We start from the raw sequence: 15,138 nt of genomic DNA, 5'->3' as shown, positions 1-15,138 counted from the left end.
CCATGAGTGGTCATATTCAACCAGACTAGTGAGAGAGAATGATGCAGACATGCAGAGAAAAGCAGAGGCAAGCCTGAAGAAGACACAGCTTGGTTTCTGATGGCTTTTCCGTAGCCTGTTCTAGTCTTCTTGGAAGTCCTGTTGAATTTCTGCCCTCAGGTTCTACAAGATAACGACTTCCTGGACCCTTTTAATACATATATCTGCCTTCTATGCTTACAGCTGGTGAGCTGGTTTCAATTACTTGCAATCAGAATTCTGATACACTAGAGTTCAATGAACTGCAGAAAAAAACAACCTACAAATGGTTTTCAAACTCAGGAAAAGAGGCTCAATCTTCCACATTAAAGAAAGGCAAATCAAAATTATGGGATATAAATTTTCACTTTCCAGAGTAGCAAAGATTTACAAAAACTAATAATACACTGTGCTGGGAAAGGAGTGAAGAAATAGGGACTTTCGTATTTTTAGATGAAGTATAAATTGGAAGTCAATTTTTACAATATCTACCAAAATTTAAAATGCGCATAACCTCTGACTGAGCAATTCCACTTCTAGTAATTTATGCTATAAATTATCAGACATATGTATAAGAATATTCACTGAGCACTGTTTGCAATGAAAAAAATCTGGAAACAACCCAAATGTCCATCACCAAGAGATGGATTAAATAAATTATGGTATCCATAAATGTGATACTATACATCTCTTTAAAAAGAATGAATTTGAAATTTTCCATAATGAAGAGTAAAAAAAAAAAGAATGAAGACCTATAAGTGCTAATATAGAACAACCTCCAAGATTTTTTTTCGGTACGCGGGCCTCTCACTGTTGTGGCCTCTCCCGTTGCAGAGCACAGGCTCCAGACGCGCAGGCTCAGCGGCCATGGCTCACGGGCCCAGCCGCTCCATGGCATGTGGGATCTTCCCGGACCAGGGCACGAACCCGTGTCTCCTGCATTGGCAGGCGGACTCCCAACCACTGCGCCACCAGGGAAGCCCAACTCCAAGATATTTTTAAGTGATTAAAAACAAGGTGCAGGAACTGTGAGAGAAGTACACTACGGTCTGTATAAAAAACAGTAGAGACGTATGTGTACATACATACACACACACACACACACACACACACACACACACATACTTCTATATGCAAAGAATATTTCTAAAAAGTTAAAAAATACTGGTAACAGGGAGATATCCTTTGGGATGAGAACTGATATATCAAGGGTCAAGTAGAGTGAGACTTAGGCATGTATACAGTACTTTTATGTAAAAATGAATTCAAAATAACAATGAACTAACATGTATAAAAATGGTAAATCATGCATCCGATGATATAGTAGATTATCAGTCTTAAAAGGGACTGGAACAAAAATTCAGAACACTCAGTTCTAAAATTTTATTTCTTAAAAAAAATCTTAACCTTAGTCTTCTCACTGATTTACTCAATAAGAACTTGAACCTTGTCCTCATTATGACAATCAGGTTCCTATTTTCATTATATAGTATATATATAGTAACTGCTTATCAGACAAGAGGTAGTAGAAAGTATTAGAAGAGACAAGTACTTAATTAACCAATTCCAAACTCAAAGTGATGAACTTATTAAATCTTAGCTATCTCTATTGTTTAATGGAGTGTGGCAGATATTTTTCCATAGTATGAACAATTTATACTTAAAATAAACCATTTGATAGCAAGCATTTCTGTCTCTCAAACCACATTTCCTATTCTATAACAGTATAGCTCAAATTTAAAATGTATTTTGATTATTCACAAAACCAGCAATAATTTTTATTAAGCATTTTTGTGTCAAATACTAGGTTATGCATTTTTCATATGACAGTTCTAGTCCTCACAACAATCTTACAAGGTAGATGGTATTATGCTTATTTTACAGATGAGGAAACTGACACATAGAGAAGTTAAAGTGCTTTGCCCAGCATCACAGAATTAACTAGTTATTAGAGCTAGGTTCTAGTCCAGAGGTCTATCTGATTCTGAAGCCAGTACTTTTGACACATCGTGGGGCTTGCACTATGTGTTTATTAAAAACACTATTATACATTAGTACAGAAATTTAAAGTTGTATAACATATATTAGTAAAAACAACTATTCCTAAGCTTTACTCCTTCTGTGATTGGTCTCCACTATTTCTTCTTTATATACCCAAGGTTTACAACTGGCAGTACCGATTATCAAAGTTTTCATGGTCTTATGTTCTATAGCCTCTTCCTAGAAACCTGCCATCACACTCCACTTCTAATATAATGTATCTTGGGTTTTTTTCTGCCATTTGAGACACATGGATGTATATAGGCAGACTATCCAGTATGGCTTGAGCTCTGGAAAATACTTGGCACACAATAAACACTAAAGAAATACTGGATGATGTGAAGAGTATAACCTAACTGCACAGTGGTGGGATGGGACTGTCACTACCCTAATCCAGAGCTGATCTTTGCCATCACTAATGGTGGAACAACCAGATACGCTGTGTCTCCCAACGTGATGCAATGTGATATATACATTACCTAGGATGAATTCTAATCAAAAATATTTAACTTGTCTCCATCGAGCTGAAGCTAACTTCCAGTTTCCAGGAAACAGCTAAATGCAGCTAAGTGACACCATAAGGAAGCAATCAGACTAATACAGAAGGTGGGATATTTTTCTGGTCAACTTGACCATGAACAAGTCAGAATCATAAAAAAGAAACTTTTGAAATAAAAGACTTCATGGAAATAACCAGGTGCAATAAGTAGTCCTGGACTGGATCCAGGTTCATTAAAGGACAGTTTGGAAAAGACTGGGGAAATATGAATATGGATTGGATATTAAATAATATGAAAGAATTATTCTTAACTTTGAGGTTAATTTTGCCTATGTTATTGTTTTAAAGATGCATCTTCAAGTAAATATATATATTTTATATATGTATAACTATATGTATATAATTAAAAAAAAACATTGGCTGAATGACTGAACAAATGAAAAAGTCTGGGCTGGAGATATAGTTTTGATAGTCAATAGCAAGCATGGTAATCAAAACCATGAGAATAGATGAGATCATCTAGGAAAGTATCAAGGCAAGACGAAGAGAGATTAACCAAGGGAATATCAACATTTCAGACACTAGAAAAAGTGCTATCAAATTGAAAATGAGTAGCTAGAGAAGAGGACCATGAGGGAAATTGTACTCCTGAAGCTAATGGAAGAGAGTTTCAAGACAGATTAAAGCAATTAAAAATGTCAGATCCTAAACAGAGATCAAGGTGAATAAAGACTGAAAAGAGGCTAACAAATAACAAACAGAAGGTCACTGATGACCTGATTGAGAGGAGTTTCAGTAGACTGACTGGAGCAGAAGTCAGAGGAGTGAGCTGCAGTTGAAGAAGTGGAGGCATCACTCCTCTTACAAAGTTTGTAGCTTCTCAGAAAGATGAGAACCTGTATAAATAATACATATTGTTCAGATAAGGAAATTCGTAGTGATTAGTACTAACATGCAGTAACACGTAAGTGGAAGACAGAATATAAAGGATAGAAGGTGATGGCATAGTTGTAAAATAAAGGATTCCTCCAGATTCCTCACGTAATACATAAAATATAAGATTTACATAAAATAAATATCTGCTATTATATTTACAATAGTTTGCAAATTCAATAAAACTATAGTTTGATTTTTTTCCTGCTGGCCTCCTAAAGAAAAGTGATATCATAATCTTATATAGATGTGTTTCACTGTATGAAATGGATTGGTTCCCTTAAAAATTGGATCCCTTAAAATTGTAATTTTGTAAATCAAATAACTAAGAAAATCAGAAAATTCTCTAGTTATAACGTAAGGCTAATTACCTTTAGGCTGTACTCTGATTTCATTCCGGTCATATCTTTATAAACAAATAATTTTAATATAAATGACTTTTGATTCTACAACATATATTCCTTGGTCCCTATTCTAATCCTATGCAGATGGGAGATATGGGGGATAGATATTATTAACTCTATTTGACCCAAAACCATTCAGTCTGCCACAGGGGATTCTGTTTGTAAAAGTATACGATTCTACCCTTGGAAAGACCCTGTTTGCCCAGAAAAGTTCTGGAACAGTCCCAAAGCTGTTTAGCTTTCTTAAGTAATACATTTAAGAACCTTGGTCTGTCACATTCTCAGGCTCAGTCGAAGTCTCTTAACAGTCCTAAATGGAAGAACTTAAAAAAAATCATCAGTATATTTTATAGAATAAAACTGCAGTTTTTGTTCTTTGTTAAAAGACTAGGAGTAAAGTATTTTATATTTCTTTTTTTTAAATTTGTTTTATTTTTTTTGGCTGCGTTGGGTCTTCGTCGCTGCGTGCGGGCTTTCTCTAGTTGCGGCAAATGGGGGCTACTCTTCGTTGCGGAGCACAGGCTCTAGGCACGTGGGCTTCAGTAGTTGTGGTGCACAGGCTCAGTATTTGTGGCTCACGGGCTCTAGAGTGCAGGCTCAGTAGTTGTAGCTCACGGGCTTAGTCGCTCCACAGCATGTGGGTTCTTCCCAGACCAGGGGTCAAACCCGTGTACCCTGCATTGGCAGGCGGATTCTTAACCACTGCATCACTAGGGAAGTCCTTATATTTCTTTCTTATAAAACAATTACTTTTAACTAAAGTAGCCTGACTTTGAAGAGAAAATGCACTCTAACCCTAATACGAAGAAATATTACGTTAATTTTTTTTAAAAAATAAATTTATTTTTGGCTGTGTTGGGTCTTCGTTTCTGTGCGAGGGCTTTCTCCAGTTGCGGCGAGTGGGGGCCACTCTTCATTGCAGTGTGCGGGCCTCTCACTGTCGCGGCCTCTACCGTTGTGGAGCACAGGCTCCAGACGCGCAGGCTCAGTAGTTGTGGCTCACGGGCTTAGCTGCTCCACGGCATGTGGGATCTTCCCAGACCAGGGCTCGAACCCGTGTCCCCTGCATTGGCAGGCAGATTCCCAACCACTGCGCCACCAGGGAAGCCCCTACGTTAATTTTTGTAATAATAGTTACTCAATATTGTATCCAATTTATAAAGAAGTTCACACTGTAAAGTACTGGGAGTTTTCTTAAAGTGGGTCAGACCAACACTACACTATATAAATAATAATGGCCAATAATTTTTAAAGCACTTCCTATGTACCACTTTCTATGCTGAGAAGCTTAAGGATTACTGCGTTAAATAGTTTCAATGGCAAAACCTGTGAAGTAAGCACCATTTATCATAATTTTCATTTTACATATGAAGAAACAGATTAAATATTGCTATATCCAAACTAGTGTAGATTTTAAAGACATGTTATCTCACAGTATGCTGAATTTTAATTAAAAACATGCTATCTCACAATATGCTGAATTTTAATCACATGCCAAAAGAATGATAATCAAAATCAATGCCAAAAATGTGGTTTGAGAGCTACGCTATAGTAAATTTATAGAAAAAGTGGAGGTGGTATGGGAAAATAAACATCAGTTTCACACAATGTGAATATATTTAACACTATTAAACAGTACACTTAAAAATGGTTAGGATGGTAAATTTTATGTTATGTGTTTTTTACCAAACACACCAAAAAAGTTAGCTTTGTTAGGAAAATATTTAAAAGATTCTTTACTATAATATTTCTCACAATAGCCAATTTTGGCTTATTCACAGTAAAACACGTTTAATACTATTCCTTCCCTTATTAAGGCATAGAGATTATTTTTCTACAATTTATGAATTAAAATCTATAGGTGTTTCAAATCTAGTAACTGTGGCAATGAGAAAAGATCTGAAGCCTTGGTTTTACATCTGAGAACCCCCTCAATCTATATTAGCTTACTTACTTCACCTCTATATTTCATGCTATCTGTTAGGAAAACGGTTAGTCTGTGAATATACAAATTGTTTTTTATAAGTAGAGGCAGTCCAACAGAGTCTAACAAAGTCTAGCTACCTTACATCCAAAGATCTTTAGGGAAAAAAAAAGTGGAATAAATTTGTTACCCTACAAAGGTTAAGAGAAATTAAATATGTTGAAACATACATAGCTGCAAAGACCCTCTGCAGTGCCATCTCGTAGCTCAGAATAACAGTAACGAAAAATGCTATTGTTGAATCTAGTCTTCACTGGGAGAGAAATTCTAATGATTTGTAATCCAAAACAAATCTCAAATTATATAAAGCAACATGCAGATGATACATATAAATGACTACACTGAGATTACACTCAGGAAGTTTTAAAATATTTTAAAAACAAAAATTTTTGTTAATTATATTGTAGTTAATATGTAAACAGTCTTCTTACCTGCGTGGCCTTGTCCTTGGGGACATCATTTCATTCCCAAGTATGTGGTACCGTCTTGCTTCATGCAACAGCTGATAACACTCAGGAGAATTCTGGATCAGTTGGTCCACCTCAACTGTCTGAACAAAGTAGTTGGGATGCAACAGCGGGAGTCTCACATGTGTCAGGAGCTCATGTAATAGTGGTCTTCTCAGATCAACAGCACGATAGACCCAACGCATGACGGCTTCAAAAACCATCTCCTCTTTGCCAATGACAAGTTCATCACTACAAATATAATCAATAAGTTCATCTTTGTCAAGCTCAAGAAATTCTTCATGCTGGGACACATCCTCAAAAGTCTGTAATGCAAAATGCTTGCATTTTGTGAAGAGTGTTTTGAGGGAATGGGTATCAGCAAAGCGCTGGATTCCTAAGCAATTGCAAGGATCAAGTTGCTCCTCCAAGAACTTGGCACATGCATCACGGAGAACACTAATCTGAAAAAGGCTTGATGTTTCAAAGAGATACTGTACATTCTCTGTAGTGATCTTCACTTTTCCAGTATAAACATACTGCAAAAAACATTCCATAGCTTCAGCTAAAATACCATTGATCTCAACCAACATTTCTCGGCTTTCCCTGTGGTCATTACAAAACATAGCTCTGAAGTAGCTACTACAGGCTGAGAGAACAGCTCTATGGCAAGGAAATTCTTTTCCTTCCACACAAATGATAACATCTGTGAACAAACGACTATCTCGGAATTCATTAAATATCTGGAGTATGTTTTCAGCATGGGATGATCCTGAAGAGAAGTCAAAAAACTCACGGCCTGTCAGAGATTTAGGGTCCATTTCAAAAACTTTACGCTTTGTTGCTGGTGAATCACGCACTCCGAGATCCTCTCTGTTTAGTCTTCGTCCCAATATTAGTACCATTGTTACATCAGTTGACTATATAATTGTTGAGAAATAACTGTTAAGGATCTTCCTTATGTGGCTAAAAGTAAAAAAAATTAACCCATTTCAATATGTAGAAAGTTCAGTACTCAACTGACATTTCATTTTGATGTAAACACTACAATAAAATTACACAATCAATATATTTCATACAGGCTTTAGAGCACTATATCTCATTTTAATAAAAACTGATAAATAAAAATTTATACAATTAGAACATTAGGGGTAATTTGCAATAGTAGTCCTTAAACCCCCCCAGTTGAAAAGATGCTATGTAAGTTGTGAATTACTAATAACCTTCTGTTTCCCTTTTACACAACTGGGTTTCAGTTACTGAATGTAGAGTTAAGTCAGAATGCTGTAAGACACAGAACTTGAGTACATTCAAACCCTAATATAAATGTTTATTATTTTAACATAGTGCTGCTAAGAAGAATTCAGCTATATCTATCAATGGCCTTTAAAAATATGTATGTTGTTTGAACAGTAAGTAGATAGATTGCTTTCTAGCAATCTATCCTAAGGAAATAATCAGGATTATACGGAAAGATTTATCTATAGTTGTTCAATGCTGTATTAATAGAAAATACTTAAAACAACCTAAGTACCCTACAATAGCGGATTAGTTAAACCATAGTACATATTAAGGATGGAACACAGTCCCTGCAGCCATTAAAAACTATATAGACTATTTAATGACATGGGGAAGCATTAACCAGGTAGTAAGTAAAAAGCAGATATCAAAACATATGCAAAAGGGTATAAATACACTACCAAATGTAAAACAGATAGGTAGTGGGAAGCAGCCGCATAGCACAGGGAGATCAGCTCGGTGCTGTGTGTCCACCTAGAGGGGTGGGATAGGGAGGGTGGGAGGGAGACACAAGAGGGAGGAGATATGGGGATATATGTATATGTATAGCTGATTCATTTTGTCATACAGCAGAAACTAACACACCATTGTAAAGCAATCATACTCCAATAAAGATGTTAAAAAAAAAACTGAAGCAAGAGTTAGAGCTGGACTAGGGGTATCTGATAAGAATTTTTCTCAGATTCTCCCCACTCTACGTAGGTCTCTAAGAATTTTTATCTAAAGCAGCTGGGAGACTTATGAAGCTCTCTGTATGCTACGTAGGCACAAATTATAGTATAGATGTATGTATGTATAAATGTTTTTACTGCTGGAAAAGGAAAAAAAATACACAAAAAACATACAAACAAAAAACATATGCAAAGAGGGGTGCAGTGGATAAGACTCTGCACTCCCAATACAGGGGTCCCGGGTTCGATCACTGGTCAGGGAACTAGATCCCATATGCATGCCGCAACTAAGGAGCCGACATGCTGCAACCAAGAAGCTGGTGAGCCGCAACTAAGGAGTCTATGTGCCACAACTAAGGAGCCCACCTGCCACAACCAAATAAATAAATATTTTTAAAAATACGCAAAGAAAATAAAAAAATTTAAGTATCATTACATCTAGGCATAGAAAAAAGGAGGCACGTATGTCAAATGATAAGTATTTATTTATCTTCTGTCTGCCTCTATTTTACCCAAAATCTGCACTATAATTATATAGTACTGGGTTTTTAGATTTTTTTAAATGTATGTTATTTATGCCCTGCTCCCTTTCACTGATAAGAAACATACTCAAATCTCCCTCAAAAACGGCTCTGAATAGGTAACTGATGGATTGAGGCACTGGACTATAGCTATCAATTCTCTTAAATTTTGATTTTTAAGGTGGTTCTTCTACTCCTACTCTCTTTTCACAAATCTCTATAAGTTGATATGTGATCCAAAGTGTTATTTGTAATTGGCTTCTACCTCCATACATTTAAAAAATATATGAATTTATTTATATTTAATTTTGGCTGCATTGGGTCTTCATTGCTGTGCGCGGGCTTTCTCTAATCGCGGCGAGCGGGGGCTACTCTTTGTTGCAGTGTGCAGGCTTCTCATTGTGGTGGCTTCTCTTGTTGAGGAGCACGGGCTCTAGGCACATGGGCTTCAGTAGTTGTGGTGTGTGGGCTCAGCAGTTGTGGCTCATGGGCTCTAGAGCACAGGCTCAGTAGTTGTGGCACATGGGCTTAGTTGCTCTGTGGCATGTGGGATCTTCCCAGACCAGGGCTCGAACCCGTGTCCCCTGCATTGGCAGGCGGATTCTTAACCACTGTGCCACCAGGAAAGCCCCCATACATTTTTGCTTTCTCAAAGTTTAAATGAAAATGTGTTCAGAATGCAAAACAAAATAACATACTGCAAGTACTAAGAATTTCCCTTTGGCTAAAAGTGACAAGTAGGAAAACATAAATGAAAAGACACTCTGCTTTCTGTATCCAATAATTTTACTGTATCTGGTATTTGTTATCTGGTATCTTATTGTATCTGTATCTGATAAATTTGGGGATAGCATATTGAGTGAGTTGGATTAATATAAGGCTGATTAAAATTTTATATAAGTTAAAGGTCTTTTTATGCTATTTTCTGCCCCTGAATTCTCACGGCTATTTTCTTTGATTGTTGACTGCCAAGAGGTCTTCCACTGCTTTACCAGAAAATCCTGAATTAGAATAGCTATAAAATCACCTGGTATTAAATGCATTCAACAGCAACAAGATACTTGTCTACTGCTTTGTATGTAAAAGAGACTATCTCATAGATCTGGGCTATTTCCTTCCAAGAAGCTTCTGTGTGGCTTTTTGGACAGCCTCACTTTCTCTGGACTTTCTGAGAACTCTTCCATGAACTAGTCCACAACAGCACGAAATATAAACTCTTTGTATTGATGACACACTAAATGATTTATGCAATTGTGTCTTAGGAATATGAGATGCATTTCAGAGTGTATCCTTTGGGCTTCCAGATGTAATTCAGTAGACTTTAAAATTAGACTGAATTCTTCTAAAAATTTAGCAAATATCAAAGCATCATTATTCCCATCAGGAAAAAGTAGTAAATAAGTAGGCAAAACATGACGACAATGTTTGTTCCCAAGAAATATAATGACTGAAAATAATACCTACATAAGTTAGTGGATGCAAGGGTGACTGGACTCTCAATGACTGACTGCCAAAGACACATAATTTGTCTAGAAAAGGTAGTATCCCTTTCTTTCTCTCATTTCTTTCAGGAGCTTTCTTCTTGGAACTAAACTCTCGCTTGAAAGGAAGAATTTTAAGAGAAAGATTCTTCTGGTTAAGAGTACTCTAGAGTTTATTTCCAACTACAGAACTCATAAATGTTGTAGACCTAGTTTCAGACTGCTAGGTAGATTTAAAAATTACCTGTTTTTGGCCTATGTCCCAGAAAAATGAAGGGAGATAACTTATTTTAGTGTCTTTTGGACTGGAGAAACGGTAGAATAGGGACCGAGGATATTCGGAAGGAGTAGAAAGGAGTGTGTAAACAGTTTATCTGGGGGCTTCCCTGGTGGCACAGTGGTTAAGAAGCCGCCTGCCAATGCAGGGGACATGGGTTGGGTTTGAGCCCTGTTCCGGGAAGATCCCTCATGCCACGGAGCAACTAAGCCCATGAGCCACAACCACTGAGCCTGCGCTCTCAACTAGAGAAAGCCCGCATGCAGCAACGAAGACCCAACACATCCAAAAATAAATAAATTTATTTTAAAAAAAAAAGAAGTTTATTTGGTAACAGAAAAGTCTGTGATGCTGCCTTCCTAGCTGATCTTGAGGATAGAATTGTTCCCTGTTACTCTGATGGTCTGTGACCCCTGGTTGAAGGAAAATGATTTACATTTTCTAATAACAATGCTTAGAGAGTTTATAAACGTTATAAATATAATACCTTTTTAGCATTTGCTTGATCAAAGCCCCAGTTTTTCCACACCTAAAATAAATGGAAAACAGCAACACATAAATCAGATAGTAATCACTTTGTGTATAATTGGTGTTATTTACTAATATGTTGAAAGAAGGTTTTAGTAGATTTCAGTTTGTGACTGAAAGTTAACTTCTGCATAGGAAAACCAATCCTGAATAATCCTTAAAGCAAATTAATAACTTTATGCTATATCTAAAATAGTTTCCTTATTTATCAACTTCCTTACTTGACAATTTTATCCTGCAGTAAGGTTTCTTGAGTGAAAGATGAGTAAACAAATATTCATGTCAACATCAAGCTAACGGTGGAATTGAGATGAGGAAACATATCCTATGATAACTCTGCACTGGATATTTGAAGAATGTCTGGTAACTAATGTTTCATCTGAGTTTGGGGTCATTAAATAATTCTGAGTTGGTCTATCAATACTACCCAAAGCAAACAGTTTAGTCATTATATATTTTATATAACTATGAAAGCAATGACAAAATCTCAAGTATTCTGGGTAATTCAGGAAAAAACATTTCAGTTTTTAATTCTTAGTTATCTAGATTATCCATATAGAATCACCATGCTTATCAAGTAATTATGTTAAATCTTTTAGTATATAAATGCATATTTCTTCTGCTTTTTTGATCCTTATAGACTTTAGTACCTGTAGAAACCAACAAATTCAGCACAATTTTTCATTGTTGTTGTTGGAAGGGGAAGAGAGGAATGCTTAAGAGAGAATACTGGAACCTTGAACTGTACACAGAATACCAACAGTATTTAAGCACAAGTGATTCTGGTTTCTGGCCTAGATATCTATAAATAGAACTCATAAATTCTTAACAAGTTTAGACAAATTCAAAAGTGGATCCAGAAAACCAAGATATGGACTACTGATTTTTTTCTACATGTATACACAAACACACATCTCTATACCCTGATTATTGTTTGATTGCGAAGTGAATGTTATCTTGCTTGTTTCCTTATTTGCAAAAGTCAATCTAATTTGTGTATATCTTGGTAAAGAATATTTCAACTTGGTCAAATTAGGGGACTGTTAGTCCTAGCTAAGTAAGTTTTTCCCCCAATAAGACAATAAGATCCTGAGCCAATGTAGGGATTCAAGTCAATTCAAGAAACAATTCTAGAAAGCCTACCCCCTGTCTGCCACTGGGGTGGTGAATATTGGATTCAGATCCAATTTTAGATGCTGTGGGGTTGGTTAAGATTAGAATCAAACAAGAACTCAAAGATTGATACTACAATAGATTCAAATTCTCAGTGTTTCTCTGGCAGAAAACACAAATTGTTTTTCTGCTGGAGTGCAAATGGGAATACATTCTCTCATGACTGATCTAGTCTAGAATTATACCTTAAGGAGTAGAAGGGCAAGGCAACTCACCCGGGCATTTTCTGCAGGGTTTTTAGGTAATACTTACCAACCTAATCAGTAAGGGCTAGGGACCAAGGAGGTCAGTGTAGGAGGTCCAAAGGTGTTATATAGTATCAGAATTGATTTTAGAGTGTAGAACTGCAATCAAGCTTATTTTTCCTTTAGCATGCAGGACCCCTATACAAAGAAACAAGTTACTATTAGCCTTAAGATAGCATGGATTAGTGAGGGGTTTACAAAGACTAATAAACACCAGATGGTAAAGGAAACTAACAACATTTTGACTAACATGGTCCCTGCAACTTGCAGTAATGAATTGCTACATGCTATGCTCCACACTACTACTCCATTTTCTCAAATTGAACTTTGAATGAAGAACAACATAGCAGAAACAGCAAAACTACTAAAGAATTAAGAGTTTTATCTTTAAAGATATACAGTAACTCAACAGAAGGAAAGTCAGAAAACACTGTAACATAGTAAATCTATTATTTAAAAATAACTAGGAAATATTTAACATGGAAGTATCTGAAACCAAGCAGTTTTTTTCACCACATTTTCTCAAACGCTAATTTATTTGAACCATTCTGTTTAATGACCACTTTTTAAAAGTTGTAAATTTATACTCTTCAATTTAAACCTTTACTCTTGGAGTAGTGGTTCCTGAACCAAATTTTACAAATGCAACACCTAAAGTCCAGTCTTCAAGCTGTTATTTTCAACATTTCTCTTTTTCTTAATGAAACCACCAATAACATACTTACTCACCATAAGATATCAGAAACCAAAAAAAACCCTTAAATTTCTTTGTCTAGAATTATAGCAAGTGATTATCCCTTGTTTACATGAACCTGAAATAGTCAATACATTATTACTTTGATTAATGAGAGAAAGAGAAATAAGAGGTATCTGATGATGAAAAATTCAGGAGTTCTTAAGCAATGTGTCACACTAAACAATTATGGTTCTATAACTGAAAAAAGAATGTCTTCTCCCAAATCACAGAACAAAAAAATTGAACTTATCCATTCACTGTTTCGCTCCCTTGCTTTAAAACTTTTGGCTACTAATATTCCCCAACCCCCAAAGGAAGGAAAAAAAATTGTTAATCATCATACTTGATATAAAGCTGTCCTACTGAACCTACTTGACATGTAAACTTAATGTCCTTGGTTTTATCTTGCTAGAAGATATCTAATGCATTGTTTTATTTTAAAATCTTAAGACCTGTAGATATATAGTTATCTTTTCTTTTAGCGAAATTGTTTTTGGGGGCTTCCCTGGTGATTCAGTGGTTAAGAATCCACCTGCCAATGCAGGGGACACGGGTTCGAGCCCTGGTCCGGGAAGATCCCACATGTCGCAGAGCAACTAAGCCCATGTGCCACAACTACTGAACCTGTGCTCTAGAGCCCGCGAGCCACAACTACTGAAGCCCACGTGCCACAACTACTGAAGCCCGCACACCTAGAGCCTGTGCTCCGCAATGTGAAGCCACCGCAATGAGAAGCCTGAGCATGGCAACGAAGAGTAGCCCCCGCTTGCCGTGACTAGAGAAAGCCCGCACGCAGCAACGAAGACCCAACGCAGCCAAAAATAAAAATAAACAAAATAAATAATTTTTTTTTAAAAATTGTTTTTGGTTCTCTTATTAGAATTAATTAAATCTGCAAGGACATGACCCAGTACTCTGCCACTTGAACAAGTTTGAGATCCAACATTTTTCGTGACCTCTCTATGGATAAAAGCACTTTGAAGTCAGTGATTTTTATTTACCTTAGTGGTGATACAAATTATTTACAGAAGTAAGTTTTAGAAAGCACTGAGTAAAGAGCAAAGCCTAATGACTTTTATACATCAATTTAGCAGACTTTAAGATGTGCCAAATGCTGAAATATTGTAGCCCCTGGGTGATGAATTTAGGCAGAGTGACAAACTTTAATTTAAAAAAGCTAGTTTAGCTATTGTTTGTTTGTTTGTTTTTTGCGGTACGCGGGCCTCTCACTGTTGTGGCCTCTCCCATTGCGGAGCACAGGCTCCAGACGCGCAGGGTCAGCGGCTATGGCCCACGGGCCCAGCCGCTCCGCGGCATGCCGGATCCTCCCGGACCGGGGCACGAACCCGTGTCCCCTGCATCGGCAGGCGGACTCCCAACCACTGCGCCACCAGGGAAGCCCCTAACTATTGTTTTTAATAGGAGAAAGAATAGGGTTTTAAAATATCAACAGTTGTTAAATGGCCACATACTCTTTGTTTCAGTCACAACAGAAATAGAATCATACAAAATATATATGCTTATATATTTCATATACTTATGAGGATATACTAGGATATTTTATTTACATTTTTTATACAATCCACACCTAAATATTTATTGAAAAAGGATGTCCCAAATTCCTAGGTAAGAAAAAAGTACATACAGGTACTTCTTTGGTGGTCCAGTGGTTAAGACTCTGCGCTCCCAATGCAGGGGGCCAGATTTCGATCCCTGGTCAGGAAACGAGATCCCGCATGCTGCAACTAAGAGATCCCCCCGTGCTGCAACTAAGACCTGGTGCAGCCAAATAAATAAATATTTTTTTAAAAAAGGAGTATATACAAAAAAATAACTGCAGTCCCTCATTTAATGAATAGTATTTGTTTTTCACAGGCTTGACC

At 36.7% G+C, this 15,138-nt stretch overlaps 1 protein-coding gene across 6 annotated transcripts in view; it reads right to left on the bottom strand.

The window, feature by feature from the left end:
• The window catches only part of KLHL24 (kelch like family member 24), a 39,533-nt gene that overhangs the window by 21,827 nt on the left and 2,568 nt on the right, over positions 1 to 15,138 (bottom strand). For 3 of the 6 annotated variants that reach the window (XM_033403125.2, XM_049709930.1, XM_033403122.2), the window contains exons 2-4: positions 12,527 to 12,657; positions 11,061 to 11,102; positions 6,310 to 7,290 (exon numbers count right to left, since the gene is read on the bottom strand). In XM_033403125.2, coding sequence (XP_033259016.1) covers positions 6,310 to 7,229 — 920 coding nt within the window. In that variant the 5' untranslated portion in view covers positions 7,230 to 7,290; positions 11,061 to 11,102; positions 12,527 to 12,657. Of the gene's footprint in view, positions 1 to 3,333; positions 3,411 to 6,309; positions 7,291 to 8,024; positions 8,098 to 11,060; positions 11,103 to 12,526; positions 12,658 to 15,138 lie in introns of those variants that run through there. The other 3 variants (XM_033403124.2, XM_004278406.4, XM_033403126.2) reach the window with 3 other exon arrangements.

Source organism: Orcinus orca, chromosome 5 (genome assembly GCF_937001465.1).
Source record: "Orcinus orca chromosome 5, mOrcOrc1.1, whole genome shotgun sequence".
NCBI lineage: Eukaryota > Metazoa > Chordata > Mammalia > Artiodactyla > Delphinidae > Orcinus > Orcinus orca.
Note: the sequence above shows the minus strand (reverse complement) of the source record. Positions and strands in the feature narration are given on the sequence as shown.